This window comes from Mytilus trossulus, chromosome 5 (assembly GCF_036588685.1).
Source record: "Mytilus trossulus isolate FHL-02 chromosome 5, PNRI_Mtr1.1.1.hap1, whole genome shotgun sequence".
NCBI lineage: Eukaryota > Metazoa > Mollusca > Bivalvia > Mytilida > Mytilidae > Mytilus > Mytilus trossulus.
This window is the reverse complement of record NC_086377.1, coordinates 1,685,033-1,711,066: the sequence shown is the minus strand read 5'-3', so window position 1 is coordinate 1,711,066 and position 26,034 is coordinate 1,685,033. Positions and strand designations below refer to the sequence as shown.

Below are 26,034 nucleotides of genomic sequence, written 5' to 3'. Positions count from 1 at the left end.
AATTCCAAAAAGTTGTGCCAAATACGGCTAAGGTAATCTATGCCTGGAATAAGAAAATCCTTAGTTTTTCAAAAATTTCAAAGTTTGGTAAACAGGAAATTTAAAAAGTGTTGACTACTGGGCTGGTGATACCCTCGGGGACGAAACATCCACCAGCAGTGGCATCGACCCAGTGGTGTAAATAGTTATCAAAGGTATCAGGATTATAATTTTGTTCGCCAGACGCGCGTTTCGTCTACATACAACTCATCAGTGACGCTCATATCAAAATATTTATAAAGCCAAACAAGTACAAAGTTGAAGAGCATTGAGGATCCAAAATTCCAAAAAGTTGTGCCAAATATGGCTAAGGTAATCTATGCCTGGAATAAGAAAATCCTTAGTTTTTTCAAAAAAAGTTTGGTAAACAGGAAATTTATAAAAATTACCACATTATTTATATTCATGTAAACACCGAAGTTTAAACGTTGTATAAAGAAAAAGTACTGTGTCCACTTTTTATTGACTTTTTGAAATAACGGTATAACGATGAGTTCACTGATATGTTTGAGCTACACCAACGCGGCCCTGTATTCTTTGACATAAAATGCATGCTAACTACCATATTTTGCAACGAACCATGAACATGTCTGTTGTGAAGAGACTAACTGAATTTTTTAACTATCCAACACTTAATGTTTATTTTTGGACTTGTGGTCATAACATCTGTCATTCATATTCTTGAATCTTGCATACACTTTGTTAATTTTTGTTTTGTTCTCTTAAATGAAACAAATACACAAGGGAGGATCAAGCTATTTTAAAAGGGGGTGCCAACTCTATGTCCCTATATGTCCCCATTCAAGTGCTATGATCGTAAAACAAGGACCATACCTCAGCCCCCTCATATCTGGATCCGCCAATGATACAGGCTTTAATGTATGAATGTATGAACATCTACGAAAGGCTAATGCACGTCTTGAATCGACGTTAACTGTTCGCTTCATGTTGTATCAACCACAGTACAGAGCTAAACTATTATAATCCGCCAGTATACTTTTCAGTGCAATTGTATTTCAGAAAGTACACACTTAAATATTGTATCGGTATTGGAATTTAACATCAGCGCAGTATTTAAACCCTTTTCCTAACACGTCTAATGAGAACTTGGAATCAGTTCGTGTTTGATTATGCTTAAATGTCAATGCTGATGTGTTTGCTTTTACGTTTTACAATTTCTATGTGAAATGGTGAATTTTGGTTTGATATGTTTACATATTGAACTGTACCGTGTAACAATTTAAAGATCTGTTTTCTGTCATTTTTTGTTCAATGTTGAATATTTTACATACGCTATACAAAAGTACACATGACACAATATCGAAAACTAAATTCGGTGGGTCACGTTCAAGAAGGGGAAAGAAATTGTAGTTACAGCGTAAGGAACATATCCGAATTTCATTTGAACAATGGTTATTCCGTAACAGATAACCAACTCATGATGGCGTCGGTAAAATTTACGAATTATCCATAGAATTTTGGGAACTAATTCACTACTTTACAAGATGAAAATAAATAGTAACAACATGTGTACATTTTGTAAAGAAGGACCAGAGAACATAGAACATTTATTTTGGAGCTGTCCGATGGTCGCCAGTCTCTGGCATGCACTAAACATTTGGATTTTTGAAATGACAAATATTGAACTGCCTTTGAATATTATGATTATTTTATTTGGTATCTTAGAAAATGTTAAATTGAATTTTGTTAAAAATAAGATTATTCTTTTTTCAAAATACTACATCTACCGGACAAAACTACAAGAAGTTTTGCCAAATTTAAATGCTTTAAAAAACTATTTAAAGGAACACTTGAATTTAGAAAAATACATTTCATTTGAAAACCTCTCTGTAGAGGAATATAACAAATACTGGAGTCCCTGGGTCCTATCATAGAATAAATAATAAATGTTAAAATTTGATTGAAACACCACTTATGCATATCGCAAGAACAAGTAAGACTTCAATGTTATAAGATATTTATATATTTTCAAGCTACTATTGCACCACCATATATATTCAATTGTTGTTTTATTATATAATACTTCTTTTGTGTTAAAATGCCATTCTGTACACCTTTGTTCATACATGTTGTGCTAGTCTATTTGTTACAATAAAGAAAATTCATTATAAAAAAAAAAATTACGAAGGGATGATTTCAAATTCACCATTTGAACCTCTTGGTTTAATAGCGTTCTTGTGAACAGCAACACTATATCAATTTAACCTGATACATGTACCGAGAAGTTCTTTTTAGCCACTCATTGTTTCCAAGTAGAATTATTCATTTTTATATTGAACTAACATATACACATATATCTTTTCGGTCAAACATCGTGGACGAAAATGCGAAAACAACCAGTTGTAACATGTGTCCAAGCTGCCTAACTGGATTTGTGTTCGTCAGGAACGCTTGCAGCTTCTTGTTCTTACTGACTCTTTTCTTTTGATTGCAGAATAATACTTCCAAATTTAAGTCTTAATATTGTAATTTATATAAGAATCGCTTTTATATTACAGGCCTGAAAGAAGAAATACAGGTATTTTCTGATAAGGAATTTAAAGGTCTGTTAATGAGCGGAGCGTACAGGTGCTACTGGAACAGAATTTTTTTGACTGGCCCATTTGGTGTCGGTAAAACGAGTTTAGCGAAATTTTTGGTTGGTGACGAGGCTCTAGAGGAACGGGAATCTACGGATGGTATCTGGATTTACCTTGGAAGGGCTGGAATGGACATAAAAGAACGTTGTTGGATATTTCTAAAGCATGGTAATTATTAATAAACAAATAAGCAATAGCAATTGACTGATTGAAATAAAACTTAGTAATGTATGGAGTTGAAGGCTCATTAAAGATAATTGAATTATTATTTCAGTAAAGATTCACCTGTTGGAAACAGAATTAAAGGTTTATTGCTATACTTATGTTGCTCAATTAAATGATACGACGATGATTACAGGAACCCAATGCTTAGCATCTTCTTTTCAATGAAAGAGGGACGAAAGATACCAGAAGTACAGTCAGACAAATAAATTGAAAATAAACTGACAACGCCTAGCTAAAAAAAAACAAAAAAAACCAGATAAACAATAGAACATATGACACAATATAGAAAACTAAAGAATAAGCAACACGAACCCCACAAAATAACTAGTGGTTAGCAAATCCTGCTTCACATGTGGCACCCGCCGCGTTGATTTTGTTATAACAAATCCGGTAAAAAGTCTAATTCGGTGGGTCACATTCATAAAATGGAAGGGGATTGTAGTTTCGACGTAAGTGACATATCCGATATCAATTGTGAAACGGTTATTCCATTACGTTCAACTAACTCGTGATGGCGTCCGTAAAATTTAGAAAGTGATGATTTCAACTTCATCATTTGGAACTCATAATTTAATAGATTCCTTTTGAGCACCAAACTTCTGTTCAGAAAATCATGATAGGAAATGCAAGCACGGGCATATTGTATCAATTTGGAGCTATATACACCGTATTCTAGATGAAATTATTATACTTCTTAGACTTGTTATTTAAGTTTGCTTTCTATGTCACCATATGGGACCGTTAGATGCAGAGCATTTGAAATAACGACTAATTTTACAATTGATGAAGATATTTAACATAAAACACAGCTTCGAATCTGGTCCAAATGCGCATCTGGTGCAAGAAAATTGGTACCTTTAATTTTATTACTTCCACTGGATCGATGCCTCTGCTGGTGGACTACTCGTCCCCGAGGGTATCACCAGCCCAGTAGCTAGTACTTTGGTACTGGCATGAAAATACGGATTTTTGTGTTATTGAAATTTGCTGTAACAAAATATTCGAAATTATTATAAATTAAGGAATGTATCTCCCTCATTCAAAGCTCTAATTCCTTTCACGGATTTGGTTATACGTTTTGGACCTTTTGGATTATAGCTCTTCATCTTTTATATAAGCTTTGGATTTCAAACATTTTGGCCATGAGCATCACTGAAGAGACATGTTTTGTCGAAATGCGCATCTGGTGCAAGAAAATTGATACAGTTAATTTTTGTATTCGAAGATAGACACACAGTCATTCATTTTCAAAAAGCTACTCTTGCATACAAATGGTATGCAAATAACATTAGAGGTAACAGACCTTTTTAAAGGGTTGATATTGAATGATAAGAAATTTTATTTGGTATGTAACGCTTGTAGAAATAGTTAAAAAATCTTGCAGTCCAAGTTGTGCATTGCTTTCTTTAATACATAAACAAGGTTTGCAGTAGTGAATATAGAATTGAACAACATACCAGATCACAACAGCTTCAATCACTCAACACCCCTAAAAGTAAAACACCAACAGATTAACACCACCTTACAACACAACGTTCTTTAAAAAGGTCGCCAAGGTTCAGGCACATACCACAAATTCAAACCCTTGTTACCCATTTCCTATTTGCATCGTAAGATTAAAACTACTCAAAAATTAAAAAGTAAAATCACAACAATACTGAACTTATCGAAAAGTCCCTAATCACAAGTCATGACAACTGTCATATTCCAGACTTATATAATCATTTTAAAATATTCACAAAGTTTGCAAATTATAAACTATTCTAAATAAAAGGGATGATCTGGTACCTAACAGAAAACACTGGCCGTTTTTTTTACCTTTTGGTCCTTGATACTTGTTTCGGCTTTCAAACTTTTGTATCTGGGCGTCACTGGTAAGTCTTGTGTGGACAAAATGCAGTTCTGGCGTATTAAAATTTTATACTTGTTGCCTTTTGTTAGCTATTATTCGTGTGTTTCTTTGTCAATTGCGTTATCCTATTCATTTATATTGTAGTCCTGTAATGTTGTGTTGTCATTGTTGTGTTATATTTCACATGGTCATAAAAGAGGAAGGTTTGGCATGCCCCAAAACCAGGTTCAACTCACCATTTTTCCTTTAAAAATGTACTGTGCCAAGTCAGGAATATGGCTTTGTTATATAATATAAAATTGAGAATGGAAATGGGGAATGTGTCAAAGAGACAACAACCCGACCAAAATAAAAAAAACACAACAGCAGAAGGTCACTATAGTTCGTTTATGTGTGTATTACATTTAAACGTTGTGTCGTTTTTTTTCTCTTGTTTTTGAGTGTGAATTCACATTACTAAAAGACGTGTCACGGTATTTATCTTTCCCAAATTAATGTATTTAATTTTGCTGTTATATTTGTTATTCTCAGTGGATCGTGTCTAATGCTTTCTGTGTGTGTAACTTTTATTGTTTGTTGTACTGCTCTTATATTTAATGCGTTTCTCTCAGTTTTAGTTTGTTACCCCGATTTTGTTTTTGTCCATGAATTTATGAGTTTTGAACAGCGGTATACTACTGTTGCCATTTTTTGGTAGTGCATTTTCAAATTTAAAAAATATGGATTCAACCTGGTACAGAATGCTCCACAGGTTGCAAACCTCGCAAAGTTTGACAATCAATTTCGAAAAGAAACATTGTTTTTTATCTAAAGATTCTTCATTATAGGATTGAACACATTTTGTATAGAGGTTATCAATCTGTAAACCGGGGCGATTAGCTGACAAACTGAATAAAAGTCCGAATGACTTTTATGTGAAGTTTGTGAGTTAGAGCCCCGGTTAGTTTTTTTTTCGAATTTGAAGCGTACGAGCAACGAAATAATCTTTCGTTTGAAAGTTGTCCTTCGTATGACGTCGTATTTTTCCATTACGTAACTTCCACAAATCATTCGTGAAATTTCCTGGAATTGTATATGAATTTAAAATTTATGTACATTTACATAGTTTTAAGGCATTATCAAGACTATTTCTGTTATGTTTTATATGCTTTAAAATAGAAACAAGTCAATATTTATGTTTTTTGTTTTTCAATCTCAATTTGCTGCAAATCCCGGGATGCCTGCATGTATGTGTAATGCGCATGAATAGATCACAGTGATGTTTATGAAAGTAGCTTCGGAAACATGTTTTTTTTTATTTGTACACCAAGGGGAAAATATGTAATTGGCCAATCCCGTACAAGTATTTATAGATATGCAATTCATATAAGAATTATTATTCATTAATAGGAACCATATTGAACGCAACAGTTCAAAGTTTGCTTAGAAGTAAAGAAATGACAGCTGTTAAATCAGTTAATGATACAGAAGATCCAGAAACAGTTAAACAAAGCGAGGATGCAGTAAAGCATAGCGGGAACTTGTCAAAACCAGGTGCTCTTCAATCTCAGGACAATATTCAACAGGCTGTCAAAAAGAAGTCAAAGTTCAAAGCTTTTCTCGATCTCCCAAATCGAATACAGAAAGCATTTAAAGGTACAGTCATATTATCATTCTGAATGGGCAAATGAATTAATCGTTTTTATTCTGTAAGCTTCGAATCTATGGAAACAATGGTTTTCAGTTAAATGTATTGAAATCTTTCTTTTTATTTACAATAATTTCTTGAAGTCATTCTTTTTAGATTGCCTCTTTTTAATATCTGCCCTGCCAATTTGTATGGTTAAATAAACATAACTGAAAACCATTGTTTCCATTTCTGTTTGATTGAACTTTGTTTTTTTATAAATAAGATCAGATGATCATGACAAGAGACATGGAAGTACAGCATTACTATTCAAATGGCATACATGTGTCATATGATACTATATCATGTATAACATACACACAACTTTATAGTATATATGTATTGCCTAGAACACATAAACGTTTTGAGTATATATGTACTCCCAATGACACAATCGTGTTAAAAAACGTAAAACGACAGCCAGTGTGAGGCGTGAGATCACGTTACACAAACACGTATCTGAAAATACACACATGACATCTTTGTTGAAATTTAAATGGTTTTTACGTGATTTTGAAATTATTACTTCCTTTAAATATTAAAACGTTTCTTTAAAGGTAAAACTCCAAACGATAAATGTGCAAAGATGGAAGAAACTAGGATAGAAGAAAACTTGACTGGCATAGATATGTCAGAAGAGGAAATAATCCAGCTTGTCCGTTCTAAATGTACTCTAGGGCAGTACGAAATGGTAATAGTACCTATAGACTTTGGTGGTCAAAAAATCTACCACCTGACTCACCAACTTTTCATTACAAGCCGAGGTACATTTCTGTTGATCTTCAATGGCAGCAGAGGAATACAAGAAGACATACCAGAGTATACAGAACTCCCCGGATGTCAAGGGCAAAGAAACACAGCAGGTACATAGGAATTTATAATAAGAAGATTGTTCATTTTCAACAAACCAAATTTTGTCCCTTCACGTACAAATAGTAAATTGCCCTTTAACATACAAAGAATATATGTTCCATGTATAAAATTGAGAATGGAAATGGGGAATGTGTCAAAGAGACAACAACCCGACCAAACAAAAAACAACAGCAGAAGGTCACCAACAGGTCTTCAATGCAGCGAGAAATTCCCGCACCCGGAGGCGTCCTTCAGCTGGCCCCTAAACAAATATATACTAGTTCAGTGATAATGAACGCCATACTAATTTCCAAATTGTACACAAGAAACTAATAAAAAATAATACAAGACTAACAAAGGCCAGAGGCTCCTGACTTGGGACAGGCGCAAAAATGCGGCGGGGTTAAACATGTTTGTGAGATCTCAACCCTCCCCCTATACCTCTAACCAATGTAGAAAAATAAACGCATAACAATACGCACATTAAAATTCAGTTCAAGAGAAGTCCGAGTCTGATGTCAGAAGATGTAACCAAAGAAAATAAACAAAATGACAATAATACATATATAACAACAGACTACTAGCAGTTAACTGACATGCCAGCTCCAGACTTCAATTAAACTGACTGAAAGATTATGATTTCATCATATGAACATCAGGCACAATCCTTCCCGTTAGGGGTTTAATATCATACCATCATAACATATATGAGAAGAACATAACCCGTGTCATGCCAACAACTGTTTTTAGAATAAATGTCTTCAGTTCCGACGCAAAGACCTTATCAGTGACTCAATATTAACGCCAAAATATGCAATCTTTAATGACTTGACAACAGTATCGTAATTATATCCCTTCTTAATCAGTCTATTTAAAGGTTTTGTAAGTTTCTGCGGTGAATACTGACACCTTTGTGCTTTATAAAGAATATTTCCATAAAAAATTGGATGTGAAATACCTGAACGTATTAGAAGTCTGCATGTTGAGCTATATTTACGAATGATGTCTTTATACCGATGATAAAATTTAGTAAAAGTTTTGACTAGTTTGTGATATCGAAAACCCTGGTGTAATAATTTTTCAGTAATACATAAATTTCTCTCGTTAAAATCTAAAACATTGTTACAAACACGAGCGAATCGTACAAGTTGAGATATATAAACACCGTAAGATGGTGACAAGGGAACGTCACCATCTAAAAACGGATAATTAACGATAGGAAATGAAAAATCATCCCTTTTATCATAAATTTTAGTATTCAGCTTTCCGTTAGTGATATAGATATCAAGATCGAGGAAAGGGCAGTGGTCATTATTAGTATTAGCTTTATTTAAAGTAAGTTCAGCCGGATAAATTTCATTAATATACATACTGAAGTCTATACATGGATAACAAATAGTGAAGTGTATATCTATGATATATGCATATCTATCTTCTAGAACAATAGTATTGCGACATTAATAAATGCAGTCTGTTTGGTCAATATGACGGTCCTATACCCATCATTATGTCATACATAGTTAGTTACATATGTTAACATAAAACATTTGTAAAAGCGAGTAAAACAAACTAACTTGAACTACAAAATAACTTACTATTTTCTTCTGATAGTACCTGTAAAGGAATGTGATAACTGATTTATTAAATTTACTTCAGAGTTCAGTATTTTGGTCGATTGAAGTAGTCAATAGTGAATTGAAAAACAAAAACTCCCTGCTCTGGTTTTTCAACTACCACAAAGGAATAGTCTCCTATATGTCGACTCTATTCCGTCAGCTGAGTGTGATCAAAACAGGATTGCATGAACTTACTGAGCTGTTGAAAATAAAGTATTGCCTTGAAATGATTATTTAAATCATTTGTCATAATTAAATGTACACAAAAAAATGAAGACATACCAGATTATACAGAACTTCCCGGATGTCAGGGACTAAGAAACACAGCAGGTACATAGGAATTTATAATTGGAAGATATTGTCCATTTTCTACAAACAAAATATTGTCCATTTTCTACAAACAAAATATTGTCCCTTCACGTACAAATAGTAAATTGCCCATTAACATACAAAGAATATATGTTCCATGTATACATGGATAACAAATAGAGAAATGAAGTATTCATATCTATCTTCCAGAACCGTAGTATTGCGACATTTAAAGTCTGTTTGGTCAATATGACGGTCCTATACCCATCATTATGTCATACATAGTTAGGAACATATGTGAACATTAAAGCGAGTAAAACAAACTAACTTTAACTACAACTAAACCCACTATTTTTTACTCATAATAGTAGAGGAATATGATCTAAAATGTTGACACCATTTCTTCAGCTGAGTGTGAACAAAAATGGATCACATGACCTTACTGATCTGTCGAAAATAAAGTATTGCCTTGAAATGATTATTCAAATCATTTGTCATAATGTGTTAAGGCCTTGTAATGCTGGTGACCATTCAACAAAGGAAATATGATTTTGTCTTGAAAGACCCTTATATTATTTTTTCTGTGCTAAACAAATTTATTGTTCACAAAGAATTCATCAAGAACTTACTTTAGCTACGTGTGAGCATTGAGTATATACAAAACACAAATAACAAGTTGATGACAATTCACCTCGGACATGTTTACTGTAAGTTTGATCAAAGAATACAACGAAGTGACCTACCTGTACAACGCACATGACATGAAATAAAATGGATCAGCTCCCACTGTAGAAAACTGATAAAGTGTCCTAGAACTCTCTGAATATATTTGTATAGGCTACTATACCAACTTAGAAGGCTATATAGAAGTGAAGCCCATATTTTAAAAACAGCCATACTGACTATTTTTTTTTCAATTTGAACAAAGCTGATTATAACCTATGCCGGTGTCACACATTTGCGTATAGACTGGCGTTCACCAGATGTACAGAGAAAATTGACAAAATCCGTAAACGATAGGTGCGAGCCAGAAGAATGTTAAGCAATCGTTAAACGCGTGTTGCATAAGTTTTAAGTACGTCAAAATGCATAAGAATAGCTTGGCGAACGCTATGTCCATGATGCCTCTGTGAAATGTCTATGCGGCATAATAAAATTTCAAGCTCAAGCGTTTGTCAAGCGTATACGTGTACGCTACACGCGCGTTATACATATACCACAAGCTTGTGGAAACGCCACAGATAATTTTCAGATACGTTTAGAGCACCTTTTATACGCTCTAAGATCGTTCGACTAAAACGTATGCGGGTGTTTGAGTGTTTGTTCAAACACCCCATAATCAAACCTCCTACACACGCCGGAAGCACGGATTATTGTCCCAGATACGACCAGAAAGCGTCATAAGTACGTTTAATAGATTTTTTTCCTTCATATCGTGCATTCCATCAACGTTACACAAACGCCAAACATACGTTACTTGAACTCCCGGTATGCTTAGGTACGCTTCTTGCACACCCAATTCACGCTTAAAATATCGTTATGCATGATACAGTTATGATTGACAGGGTGAATGCCTCCATAATTACAAGCGTATTTAAAGCGTACATGATATTTTACCACGCCTGGCGTACGTCGAAGCTATACACTGATGTATGACACCGGTTATCTTTAAATGGAATGAATATATTTCAGAAGTTATTACATTATTTTGCATATTAATTTGATACATTTCAATATAGATTTGTACTTTCAATATATATATATATAAATGTATGTCTTTTTTGTAGTATATCTAATCCATTGGGTCAATTCCGTCCTCACGTATTGCAAGACTTTTGTAAACAATGCGTACCCGAAAATTGTATGTGTGGCAACCCACAAAGATCTAGTCAAAGTACGTACTATAATGATTTTAACTGTAATCTTTTTAATCTCAATGTCATCTGTTGTTTAAAAAGGTAAACTCTCTCTGTGTTTTTATTAACTTGAAATCCTGTTTATAGTAGATTAAGATAGTTGTGTCGTGGGTGGCGTGTTCATGAACCAATTCCTTCAAAACAATGATAGAATAAACCTGTAATTATTGAAATAACATACGATTATGCATAATCAGTATACACAACTAGCTAGTCGTTATAAAAAGCTGATCTATACAAGATATATAGTCCCCTTTAGACAACGGTATTAGTAAGTGTGGCTAGTCTTTGTTCCTTGCCAATGATTAAGGTATATAATTGGGTGATATATAAGACCATAGACTCTTTGAAAACTGGGCTGTTTATATAACATAATGATTTATGTTTATTTTAGGGTGATATTGAAGAACAGAGAACTTCATTAGAAAACTCAATCGAAGATCTCTTTCAAAACCATGGAGGAAAAAAACATCTTCAATATAAACCACTTATCTTTGTTAATGCAAGAAACAAGGATGACGAAGAAATAATCACATTAAAGAAATTGTTAGTAGACGTTGCATTAGACCATCCTCGCTGTGGAGAACTGATGCCAACCAAATTTGTTCCCCTGGAACTTCAACTAGCAAGAAAAGTAGAGAAAAACAAGAAAATACTAACAATGGATGAACTGAATGATATGAACAAACAAAACGAAAAAATGGCTTTGACCCCTACTCAGCTTAAAACATTTCTGAAGGTCAACCATTCTCTGGGAAAACTAATCTACTTTGATGAAGCTGGCCTGAGAGGTAACGTTATAATAGATCCTGTGTTTTTGGTAGATGTATTGCGTTCCATTGTCACGGATGACCAGTTTTGGCCAGATAATCTCAAAGAAATCTTAAAAGCTCTAAAAGAAAGCGGACAATTGCTGAAACAGGACTTATATGAAATATGGAAGCAAGACTGTTTCCGTGAGATCTCAACACATAAAGATTACATAGTAGACATGCTAGTTCATTTGGACATAATGTGTAGACCGAAGGACGATGAAGATGGATCAGACTTGTTCTTGGTGCCATGTATGATTAGTACCAAACGAGAAGACAGCCAACAGATAGACCATGACAGAAGCATTCATCTGGCTTATAGATTTAAGGAGGAGGTAGTACCACCTGCTGTTTTGTACAGATTCATTGCCACCTTCATATCAATATGGAAGTTACGCGTTAGTGCCAAATCCAGTCGGCTGATGATCTTTACAGACAGTGCTGATGTAAAAATAGACGGGGACCATGATATGAGATTTGACATTCAGGGAAACCGATTCATAGTAACGCTTTCTCATACAGAAAAGAACATCTCCATTGTACCGTCCATTGCATCTACAGCACAGGAATGCCTTACACATGCCATCACAAACATTTCCAATTTCTATTTCTCAGTTTCAGAGGATTCTACTTGTAATAGAGATTTACCGTTTACCATTCAGATTGGTATTCCTTGTGGAACAGATCTTTGCTTTTTTGACCACACATTGTCATCAAAGAAAGAATGGAAATGCCCGGATCACAATATAAAACACAAAACTAATATTGTGTCTATCTGGTTTGCAGACAAGGTATATGCTTTCTTTAGAATTTATGAAAGTTTTGCTGTTAGATTATTTGGACATAGTTATGAACAAATATACTTAAGCCTAAACAGTAAATTTAATTAGGAATTGAATGCTTCTTTTTGTAAATTGGTTTGGTTGTTAAAGTGTTAAAGTGCTTTTTAAATATACGCTTTTACAACCCTATAGAATAAATAAATAAAGCGTTTTGTACGTATATTATAAGCTTTACTAGGATCATGCAAACACTAAATCAATTAAATTTTTGTGCATTGTACTCACCTATGCATTTGGTCTTTGTTTGTCGTTGTTGTGGTTAGTGTACTATTGTTTGTCTGTTTGTCTTTTTCCTTTAGCTTTGTCGTTGTCAGGTTTTTTTCGACTTATAAATTTGAATGTCTTTTGGTAATTTTCGCATCAAGCTAGTGATTATACGGAAACATAATAGTGGTGTAATAATTTATGTATTCGAAAACAGTTTCATAAACTGTTTGCATGGTGTGGTCTGTTTATTGTCTACTATGAAAAGTAAGTGAACCAGATTTAGTTTGTGGAATGATTGGCACGTGTACATTTATTTCAGGCATGATTTAGTTGAAATTGACACTATTTTCTTGGTTAATTTGATACTTGAAGTAGAACTCAATATGTAGGGCTATTAATATTAAATCAGTGGTATTTTTGCAGGCGAGATATTCCAGACTATACACTCTTGTTTATAATAATGACAGGGCAGATGTTACATCTGGAGCAGAATCTGCTAACCCTTCGTGAGCACCAGAGAAAATCGATTATTTGTGTTAGATTTGTCGGAGTTTTTTCGTTGTTTTTTACAAGGATCCCTACATATCTTCCGCCCATTTTGTTTTCAATAAACCAAATTCCCCCATACTAAAACAAGATTTGTACCTCCTTCAGATAACTGTGAAGACATTGTCTCTGTAATTAATCGTTTTATGACTCCTATCTTACAGTTACCTACAAAGGACGACAGATGCCCTCGGGATTGTTCTGGTAAGAATTATAAGTTATATTTTACAATTCCTCAACTCCTGTCAATATAAGAGATTTATAATCTGATAAGCATCAATGAAACTAGACACGATGTGCATTGACGTAATACGATTGTTGATAGTTAAAAATCAATCTTACCAATATTTGAAGAACATTAATATTAAATAAGAAACTAATGGTTAACTGATTTTATGTTAAGTTCACTCCCTTTTTGAAATAAAATCCTTCAATTGCAATCTCTTCAAGGTCGTATTCACCAATACAGAGAGTATATAATAGGAGACTCTCCGTACCAATTACGATCAGTTAATATGATCTACAAGACTACAAAACTGAGAATTGGGTTGGAAATTATTATCTCTACTCGTTTTGGAATTGTTTGCCGAACTATTGTGGTACAGCTAGAGTGAAATAGTTAATAGCAATGCCGATCAGCCAAAACGATCAGGAATTAAGTCGTCCAGGCTAAAAGTATAAGTCAGCTTTCAATTGGTTTTATACCCTAAATGAGCTTTTTTTATTATTCTGATCGGCTCGATAAATATGCAAGGAGCAGGGAAAAACGTATGATCTTGAAACTATATTTGATAACGGAATCTTAGTTTATAAACAACTAGAACACATCCGCGATATCGCAGGCATCAAGAGCTGTTGGGATTTTGTGTCTGGAGAATTTCAGCAAAATATTTCATATTTGAAGAATTTCAGAAATTATATCAAAATGCATAGGTACTTGGAAACAGTTTAACCCCTCTCCCTTGTTTCCAAAGTCCTTTATTTTTGTTCTATTAACTTTCATTAATTTCGCCTTTCTGTTTACTATTTTTGCGTTTCTGTATACTTTGAAAATACATATTAACTATCTATCTAAAGTTTCGTCTCCATTGCGATCACTGCAATATAACAAGGACAGTCTCTATATATATTAGTAGTACATTTATCATAGTATACATGCAGATAAATACGAAAATGATTGTCCTTACCCTGTCCTAGTACTTATAAAAATAATGTGCAAGGTAAAACCGAGGTATAATGGTAATGGTTCTTACAATGTAAAACCACGATATGAACAAAGATCTGATTGATTTATTTATTTACCATCTGTGTTATCTATCATACGATTGGTTGTCAATGTTTAAACCGGAAGTCATGTCTGACTTACAAAATGACGGTTTGATGACGGAAACTCACTGCTACATCATATAGAGACAGAGTCTCTATATAGTATAGTGATATATTAATCAGATAGTACAACTGCAAAAAAACACGAAAATAATTGTTCTTTCCCCGTCCGAGTAATTATGAAAAGTATGTGTAGGTTAAAACCGAGGTATAATAGTAGTGGTTCTTACGATATTAAAACCACGACATGGACAACGCTCTGATTGGCTCATTTATTTTTCATTGTTGTTATCTATCATGCGATTGGTTCTCAATATTACATCCGGAAGTCACGAATGACATGAAAGTGGGTTTGGTAACGAAAACCATATTCGGACACCTTTTTTTTCGTTTTTCTCCCAAAATAACCCCAACTGAATAGTCATAAGAGTGGATGACAAATGCTACTATGCATAGTACCTATCGGACACAGAGGCATGATGATTAATGTATTGTGGAAAAGAGAGAAGCGACACAAACAATGAGGTCTTCTCGTTTAATAGTATAGACAATCAACAATACAAGATTTTAACTCATGCAATTCCATTAAATTATTTATATTTGTAATGCATTAGTTTAATCTGATGTGAAAATGTCAGATAAACAATGATGGCTATTATTTTTTAATAACGGAATATAGTTTTTATGTAATTAGAAGGTAGTATACACTCTTTAAGTTATGCTGGGGTTCTGTCGATCAATAGAGAACATAAAAAACATAATGTTTTGTAACAGTTATACTGTTAACTTGAGTTAAAATATTTTACAGGCTTAGACAAGGTATGGTTAGACCGCCAGCCCGAGGACAAACACCTAGGAAGATTAGCATCTAAACTAACACACGAAGACACAAGGACAATATATATGTTGATAAAGGAAAAAGAACCAGCCCTGCAATGGGAAATTATTAACGAATCAAACAAGCGAGAAGGGTTTAATATTAAACTTAACGCGCTATATGATTGGAAGAAGAGTTCTAAATATGCTTCATTTAAGCAGCTACAGAATTGTTTGGAAGAGGCAAACATTGACATTCATAAACTATGCCAGGTATACATTTGATATTTACTGTCCACCATGCTGTGATTCATTATTCTCACAATTTTCCAGAAAACGTTGGAAAATGAATTGAAATTGTGAATCCGTATATTCAAACTCTACTTTATACTACTGCAACTCTGTGCTTATACTCATCGGTTCTGGTGTAAAATTCTCAAAGTGCAAGTATAACTGTTGTTATTTTGACATTTTAAATCAAGTCTATTGTGATGACATTATATATGAATTGTATGAAGCCACTCAAGTACCAAGTTAGGAATATGACCCTTGTTTTTAATTAATTTGCGATGTTTAAACATTTTACAATTGTATGAAATACTTTCTGATTTTGTATTTCCCTGAAGACCGGTATTTTTGTTATTTTACATTTTCATGAAATTAGTGTTTGCCTTGATGCCGTCGCATAAAGCCATTTTTTACGTTTATTTATCAGTGCAGTTTTCCTGTCCATTAAGATATTTGGCTCTGGTAACAAAGAATGAAGTGTATTCTTTATTGATCAATAGTCTATAGACAGTTTGTCTCTTTATTCTTTCTATAATGAAGGGCTAGTATTTTCACGTGATTTATTTGATACTACACTTTATTGTGTTAAGATATTATAAAACATACTGTTAGATTGACGTTGTCTTAATTTGACATTGAGTATGATTCTAATAAATTGGTGACCCACAAAAATATCATATAGACTAAAGTAACATGAATCGATTAATATATAACACGGTAGCTGTCTATGTGATTCCACATATCGAATTGACAAATATATAGCCTGGCGTATTTCTCTGTGATACTTTACACTGAATATTCAATGATTATACTGTATATAATCAAGGCACACTAATCGACAAAAATATAGCATGGAAGTTTTCTATGTGATACTTTACACTGAATATTCAATGATTATATTGTATATAATCAAGGCACACTAATCGACAAAAATATAGCATGGAGGCTTTTTATGTGATACTTTACACTGAATATTCAATGATTATATTGTATATAATCAAGGCACACTAATCGACAAAAATATAGCATGGAGGCTTTTTATGTGATACTTTACACTGAATATTCAATGATTATACTGTATATAATCAAGGCACACTAATCGACAAAAATATAGCATGGAGGCTTTTTATGTGATACTTTACACTGAATATTCAATGATTATACTGTATATAATCAAGGCACACTAATCGACAAAAATATAGCATGGAGGCTTTTTATGTGATACTTTACACTGAATAATTCATAATCATATTATATAGATTTGCGTGACACATATCGACAACTACACAGCCGGGTTGCTCTCTATGTAGTACCATATTATTATATAATAGATATACAAATACATCAACCGAAAAAATCTTTTTTTTTAACAGATGAGATAAACATTGATGATATGGGAATAACACATCTCTCGGTTATCTTTGAGACATTGATTACATCCATAAGTTAAGATGATTTGATAAGTCCTATCGAAAACACAAGTTTTTACGACTTCTTCTTACGTCTGAGTGTATGATTACAGGATCCGATACAAACCACCAACTTAAATGTATTTTAGATCGTTTTGGACAAAAGCAGTAATAACATTGTAAGCTAATTGCATTCTAATATTTCTGTTATACGCTTAATATTTTCAAAGTGTTGTAAACATGGTAAACAGGTGGTATTAACAGTTATTTTAAAATTGTCATTTTAGATATCAAGAGAATTTCAAAAAGAGTTAGGTAAGTGATAAATAACGTTTAAGTCAAACGGATATTCTAGAAATAATTTTGACTAATGAACAGCGGTATACTACTGTTGACTTTAATTGTATATCTTATGTCAATAATCTGCTGGTTTATTATTTTAGTGTTTCCCGGTTTTGAGATCAGTTTTGTCTAACTCTTCTGGTTTCAACAATATGACAGAGCACATATGGATCAGTCATTTGCTTGTCATATAAATATAACAGTCGTGTGTTCGTCTAAGCACTTGTCAAATTGCTTTCATCATATAATAAGTGGTCCGTGTATTGCTGCAATCTTGTCTGTGTCACCTTTATAAGACACGGTGGGTATGGTTGTCCTGCGAGAGAACGTACTGTGCTGGTGATTTGGTCCTGACGGGTGCTGGTGATCAATGAAAAAATGTAAACAAAGACGAAAATGATGATTTTTGACGTTTTCACTCATAAAAAATGGAAGAAAACAGTTGAGATTTTTCCATTTCGTTTCTTAGGGGTTCATATATGAACCATTAAAAAATTGACCCTCTAAACTGTTTCAGTAAGCGTAACACAAAATGCTTATTTCAGAAAATCTCGAACTGAAAAAATAAAACAAAAATGCTCACAGAGTCCGCTTTCTATACCGCAATCCACACGATAAAACCATTTTGTGAAAAAACATTGCAATTTATTAAAATTTAGCATTTTCTCAATTTATTCATGTCCTGATACTGTGCTGGTGGGTCCTGTCATTGTGCTGGTGGGTCCTGATACGGTGCTGGTGATTTTGGATAAGAAGTTGGTCATATTTGAAACAAATGTTACAAAATCAATAAAATTAGCCAGATAATTGTTGCCAACAGGATCTATGACTCCTATTTTAGCTCTTGTGCATCCATTTGGCTGTTTAATATGTGTTTTCAAATGATCTGAACTTGTATTACATAATAACATAAAAGGGCAACATGTTTCGTCCAATATCAGATAACAATTGATATATGGTTTCTAAAATAAGTTAAAAATTCCACAATACTATATAATTCATTTTATGTGTCAATTTGTTCGAAAAAAGTCGAAAAGAAGAGACTTTTTTAATGTCATGATTATATGTCGCTTTGTAGATCTATGCTTAGCATTTATTTCAGATGACATGGACTCCTCACCCTGATGACCCTGATGCCTTTCATAACTTTATCCGTATACATATATTAATAGATAAACAAAAGGCTGCATGCAACACGTATTTTTTTGTATTTAAAATGATTCGTTGTAACGAGAATATTTGTGGTGAATGGAAACTGTGAGGGTCACAATCTTAAATTGCTTATAAATGTTACTGGAACCAGTTCCGTTATCTGATCTGAATTTTCTGAAATGTGCAAGGTAGATAGACATTTTGATTTTTTTTACCGTCGGTAATGACCCATTGTGTTGATCCCATGCTAAACATAACAAAAATCTCTGTACAAAGGTATGTGAATTTTCTACAAAAATAGTGATTTTATTTTCACTTAATTCACTTTTTCTACTAAATACAATAATGAACTATAAATAATAATGCTTTGCAAGAAGTTTCCCCTTGATATATGTACAAAATTATATCTCTATTATTCATTGTCTGTGCTGTTTTGATACTATTGCAGTTTGCACATTTCGGAGTTGACAGGCCACAGGAGGGGTCATAAACCGTACACGAAAAGATAAAATATTGATATAAGTTCTTAATTTGCATCTTTGAACCCTCATCCCGGCTTATTTTAGGAGCCTGGGGTGTCTAAAAATGGTCGATTACAGACAGCCGAGTACGCATTTTACTTTCAAGGCGTGTTATTGTTGGTTGTTAAAGTCCTGAAAACGGATAGATGGAAACAAAAATGTTTGATATATCTGGCTTTAGATTCAGTTTTTTTTTAAATATAAATTAAGGCTACATTTTAATATAATAATTCTATGATTTCACAATATAAAAAAATGCAGAAAAAAAATGAATGAAGTGAAACATCTTAGTAAGGAGTCATTACTACAGAGATGTTGTGTTTGACACACACAACTTGTACTTAGTGATATTACCAATATTAAAATAAAAGTGTATTTTAGTTGGGTATTTTTTCCATTTACTAATTTTCAATTATAATCAAGGCACATTTAATTTTATTCATGAAAAATATTTATATATAGAAAAGAAGGACACATTGTTCACTTCCTCCCCCGTAATTCTTTATCAAAAATATTTATTTTGAAATGAAAAAAGCTAAGAAATCTTAATTTTATTAGTGTTCTCTAGGTTGTCTCGTCTTCATTCTCTGACATATTCTAGCCTGTCCTTTCATGAAATAGTGATTTTTTTTAGTGTTCTATCGAACTTTCGGGAAAAAAAATACCTGATAACCGTTTAGACAACAAAAAAATGTGTTGGAAAAATCTTACAGCAAAGGATTCTTAATAGCTATAAGATACATTTTTCTTTTACAATACAACTTTTAAATCTTACGGGAAACTGTTCCAAGCTTTCACTGTAACCTCGCTCTAACTTATCCCCCCCCCCCCAAAAAAAAAACCCAACACCAAACAAACAAACCCGCAATACTATTGTCATTCTTATAGTCAGCACTCAATTGTTCACAAACAAATGTGTTTTAAGCTGCTAAAGACATGATTCAAACGCTCAGAAAGTCCTTTTGATCTATATTTTTGCTCTCCATTTTTATTTTATGGGTTACTGTTGAAGGTCGTACGATGACGTATGGTGGTTAACACATACTTCCTTTGGTTTCTTATGGAAATTTGTCCATTGACAACAAACATACCACATCATCTACTTTATATAAGTATTGTATAAATTACAACGTATTTTGGTGATCTTGCAAAATGATCGTAATCCCGAAAATCGTAAACATATTTTCTTATCTTAAAAGGGGGCAAGAAGGGTTCCATTAACAGGCCAATAAATAAGATTACAGTTAGTTTAAAAAAAATATTTAAAAATAGGGGTATTTTCTCTCTCATAATAACAGTAAACAGATTCACAACAATGTCAATTTCAAGAAAGCAGACAACAGCTAATGAGTCAATAACAGTACAGCATCAATGATCTTGAATATATGCCACTTTTAACTAAAATATAAAAGCACAGAACCAGGACATAGGAGCACAGAACCAGGACCTTTTTTCTTATCACCAGCACAACGTCAGGACAATTCCGTTTAACGAACTTGCACGACTTTTGCAATATAATATTGTTGTAATATACTTTGCATGGTACTTATGACACATCAGAGAAAAATTAAGCAACAAAACAGTCGTTTTATTGCCGTTCTGATACAATGTAAACAAACCCACCAGCACAGAATCAGGACCCACCAGCACCCGTCAGGACCAAATCACCAGCACAGTACGTTCTCCCGCAGGACAACCATACCCACCGTGTAAGAGGTAGATGAGTTCTTTTTAAAGAGATTTTTTCCAATGTCATAACAATAATATCATACACAACTATAACGAAGGTCTCGCACATATAAAGCATAGGATGAAGAAAAATATCACATGAACTAGAGGTTTTACTAAACCAAGATTGCATGCAGGTCCAACAATATTATCATATTATGAAAGTCATCTTAGAGTAATGATTACATAACGTTGAGACAAAAATAATGTTATTACATAAAGTCTAGAAGAAGACAAATATTATGATGTCACAAATGTCGGGTGAAAATCTTTCAGTCATAACATGATGCCCTGAAAGTTCAACAAAAATATAATAATGACACAACTGTCCGTTAAAAATATATGAGACATAATATGATGACATTACAGTTAAACACAAATATTATGATGACATAATTGTCCAATAAAATATATGTGACATAATATGATGACATTACAGTTCAACAAAAATATTATGCCATAACTGTCCGATAAAAATATATGAGACATAATATGATGACATTACAGTTAAACACAAATATTATGATGACATTACAGTTAAACACAAATATTATGATGACATAACTGTCCGATTACAATATATGGGACGTAATATGACATGTCAGTTTAACAAAAATAATATGAGGCAGGCATTTCCTGTAAATGAGGACGAAGTCTGTATGAATTATTTTTGTAACTTAAATATTTGTTTAAAAAAGGAAAACGGAAATACCGTAACGTTTCCGATTGTGGTTCTGTTGTTAGCGATTTTAGTTGTAACGTTATTTAAGTTATGAAGTCATCTGCAATGTAAACAAAGAAACACTATCATCAGATAACGTTTTTTTTCATAACAAGGAATTACTAAAAATAAAATTGGTATCGCGTTCTTTCCTATGTTATACTAGACTGATACATATATATTTTACTCAAAGTTTCATACAAACGAGACCGGAAAAAAGATACGGGAGTTCAAAACACGACATCAAAATGTTTGAACGATTTTGAATTCATTAGAACAATGATTTTTTTTTAATTATTTATTTGTGTACTGTTATTGGGGACGATGTCCCCATATTACGACACTTTGACGGAATAACATGAAGGCCTATATTTTTTTATAAAACTTGTCATTTGTATTTCAGACCAACCAAGAGACAAGTTATTTCTTAGACCATCAGGTTTAAATGTACAGCAACTGCCTGACCATATCGGTAGTCAAACTTTCCAGCTTGGAATAGAACTGGGACTTTCTGTTGTTGAGATGCAAAAGATTGAAAGCAATCATGTGAACAATCTTCATGGTCAAACAGAAGAGGTTCTCAAACAATGGATTAAGATTCCAGAAGCTACATTTGAAGCTTTAGGGAAGGCTCTTCATCGCCTTGAATTGTCTAGTGTTTTGTCATACTTAACTTACGATGAAGAAATAGGGGAACAAATGGAAATAGAAATAGATGAACATGTTAGAGGTGGTGCAATAAGATATAATATCTCATTTTTAGATATCATTGTACATGTATTGTACTTACTCTTCAGTATTTTGACAAATGAATTGATGTGTAATATAATAACATTTTTTTTTTGTGATTCATGCATCCGCTAACTGTCTGTGGTATCAATGCTAAGATTAGTTTCAACTATGTTTGGCTTATACACTCATACCTTATTACAACGTGTAGTCTATAAAAAACCGAGTCGGGAGAAAAATATCCAACTTCATATACAAAAGAAAATTCATAACAAAAGTAAAACAAAAATCATAGCACAACAAATACATGTACATTTTTTATTTTGAAATATTACACGAACACAAATATACATGTTTACATTTGACCAGCAAGAGATAATCTGTTCCTGCTAAAACTATTGACTGCTTCCTTGTTGAGCATGACGAAAAAAATATTTAGTGGTACGTAATGTGTCAAGGTGATATATGATATTAACAACATATACCTAACTATAATCACAATGAAAATAGTAGTTATATTGTAATTGAATTAATTTAATTTCAGAGAGAATCATACAGGACATTCAAATCAGTCAGATTTTAGATTATATGATGTCACATTTGGTGATATCATCAGATGACAGACGTCGCATTGAGCACTATGCTGGACAAGATGATCAGAATAAAGCCTTGATTCGTGAAGTTATTAAAAGGGGAGAACCTATGTATACTGTGTTTATTGATGCTCTCCGAACAAGTGGATACACAGATCTAGCAAATGAACTGAAAAATGATGGACATGAAGAAGGCTCAAGTGCAGCTATAGTACAAACTGGAAACATAGAACATAAAGGTGAGACCGGATTGTTTTGTTGATGAAAAAACAAAACAAAAATTTGAAATATAGTCTGGTTTGGTAAATGCACTGAATTATATTAATTTGTCTAATTTGGCAGTAATGTAAAAACATTATAACAAATATGCACGTTGAACTTATATTGTTTTGTAAGGACTATTCAATAACGATCAGTTGAAATCTGACCTTCATTCAACGCAGAATACCTAAGTTTGCATCATGAACTATTGTTCATGTGAGCTATTACAATTACTTGGTCTGCGTTGTCGTTACACTGTTACGTGATTGTATTAAGAAGAAACCAAATGTTTATCTGATGAATAATTAATCAAATTGGTCAGGTTACCAGATTAGATGTTTACCATGTTTACTATTCTTTAATATCAAGCATACCAAATCATCCTTTTAGATCGCCACAACCAAAGGTTGGATACATGACTTGGCTCTTATTCAGATGCCTGAGTCATTTTACAGTGAATCATATCCTTTCAAATAAATTGTAATCGGAAGGCAATCATGACTCCACTATACCACATGCACAATATTGAATTCAAATAGATTTATATTGCTGTTATCTATTCATTTGTCTCTAACACGCATTCCCTGTTACTATTCTCAATTTGATTGTTCGGAATACATTTCCATTGAAAGCGGTACTTACAATCTGACAGAATGCATTAGTTTACTAAATGCAGTATAACACTGGATTGCTCGTATGTTAATATTGCTAGTTTATTCATGAAATAAAAGTAGACGTGGCAATAATTGGAAATTGTAAAACATTTGTAGGGTTGTCAGAATGGAGAGTTCCGGTGTATAAAGTTCGTCTACAAAAGAACTATTCAAAGATCATTGACAGCATACAGCATGAGACAATAGTTGATCATCTGATATCACGTGATGTGTTGACTATAGCTGATAGTCAAATGATAAATGCTTATCCAGCACAGATACAAAAGAACAGGAAATTAATGGACATACTTTTACATGGAAGTGAACATGCGTTTATCGAATTTCTCAAAGCTCTACGAGAAGACTCTGAATATACAGAACTGGCAGATGAAATAGAAAACACAACAGTTGCTAGCAGAGATATATCAAGCATTAAGAGTTGCTTTAAATGAACGAATAAACTCATCATAGATAAGAGAGTAGGTTAAATGTCAATATATCTATTTGTGGTACAACTACACCCTTTTTTCTATTTTCAAAATCTGTAAAAAATATATCTTTTCGAAATTTTAATGATTTGCATCAAATAACTAAGTGAATTACATGTATTTAGCGATACAGTAAAGATTATATTGTGACTTGGATGGATAGTTGTCTCATAGGCACTCATACCACATCTTCTTGACGTAATAGTAAACCATATTTCTATCCTTATTTTAACACAGATGATGATCTTGTTAAGATAAGAATAAGATGATGTGACATGATTGTCAATGACAATGTCCAATTAAGACTACATGGCTTAACAAGTATCAATTATACAAATGTTCTTGAACATTAAGTAACATTAATACCAAAAAAGTAAGCTATAAAAGCCCCGATATGAAAGTGTAAATACATCAAAATGATTATTAAATAACTGTCTGAAAAATGAAAAAGGAATATACGGAATATGATCGGCAGCAATAAACACAATCCAATGAATTACAAAAGAGGGACGAAAGATTCTTAAATCGAAAATAAACTGACAACGCCATTAAAATTACAACATGTACAAAGCAGTTTGTAATACCAATGCTGTATATTCTTATACTAGGCAATGTTTATATTAACAATGAAGGTAAAATGATTAGAAGACATGCATAAGTCTACATGTCTCTCTATAGAACAAAATACATACTAACATCCAGGAGTGAACTAAGTTTAACCGAAAGGTTTGCATTGATAACCCTCTGTTATCTTTCGTCTCTATTTTAAATTACTTTGAAATTGAGAATGGAAATGCAGAATGTGTCAAAGAGACAACAACTCGACCATAGAAAAAAACAACATCAGGAGGTCACCAACAGGTCTTCAATGTAGCGAGAAATTCCTGCACCCGGAGGTGTCCTTCAGCTGGACCCTAAACACATATATACTAGTTCAGTGATAATGAACGCCATACTAATTGTAAACACGAAACTAAAATCTATTTAGTATATTATTCCATTCATTATCTAAAGTGTACTAGGGTGTTCATGAAGGGCTAGGATTGTAAATACATTATATCATACCATCATTATCTAGTGGTGGTCTTATGATATGATCAGCATTGAAATTGATTACATTATATTATATAAAAAAGAAGATGTGGTATGATTGCCAATGAGACAACTATCCACAAAAGATCAAAATGACACAAACATTATGCCATTCATTATCTAGTGGTATACTTATGTGTTCCGAAAGAGTCAGCATAATTCAAAATATATCATACCATTTACTATTTACACCACTGGATCAGTCCCACTGTTGGTGGACGTTCCGTCCCCGATGGTATCACCAGCCGAGTAGTCAACACTTCGGTGTTGACATGAATATCAATAATGTGGTAATTTTAATAAATTTCCTGTTACAAAACTTAGAATTTTTCGAAAAACTAAGGATTTTCTTAGTGTCAGCATTTTTCACTTACTATAACAACAAATACATTATCCAGTGGTGTATTAAGGTGTTCCAAAATAAGCAGAAGTG

At 33.1% G+C, this 26,034-nt stretch overlaps 2 protein-coding genes across 2 annotated transcripts; both read left to right on the top strand.

Moving 5' to 3' along the window:
- Window positions 1-1,974: 1,974 nt before the first annotated feature.
- On the top strand, window positions 1,975-7,253 carry LOC134719281 (uncharacterized). Its single transcript, XM_063582286.1, has 4 exons — window positions 1,975-1,993; window positions 2,559-2,807; window positions 6,106-6,351; window positions 6,940-7,253. The coding sequence occupies exons 1-4, from the start codon at window positions 1,975-1,977 to the stop codon at window positions 7,251-7,253; spliced, it is 828 nt and encodes a 275-aa protein (XP_063438356.1).
- A 1,868-nt stretch (window positions 7,254-9,121) lies between these two features.
- Window positions 9,122-24,616, top strand: LOC134718447 (uncharacterized). Its single transcript, XM_063580966.1, has 9 exons — window positions 9,122-9,180; window positions 10,947-11,053; window positions 11,470-12,678; window positions 13,647-13,686; window positions 15,617-15,897; window positions 17,609-17,636; window positions 22,189-22,515; window positions 23,059-23,346; window positions 24,139-24,616. Exons 3-9 carry the CDS (start codon window positions 11,665-11,667, stop codon window positions 24,471-24,473), a joined length of 2,313 nt encoding a protein of 770 aa, XP_063437036.1. The 5' UTR covers window positions 9,122-9,180; window positions 10,947-11,053; window positions 11,470-11,664; the 3' UTR covers window positions 24,474-24,616.
- Window positions 24,617-26,034: the final 1,418 nt, after the last annotated feature.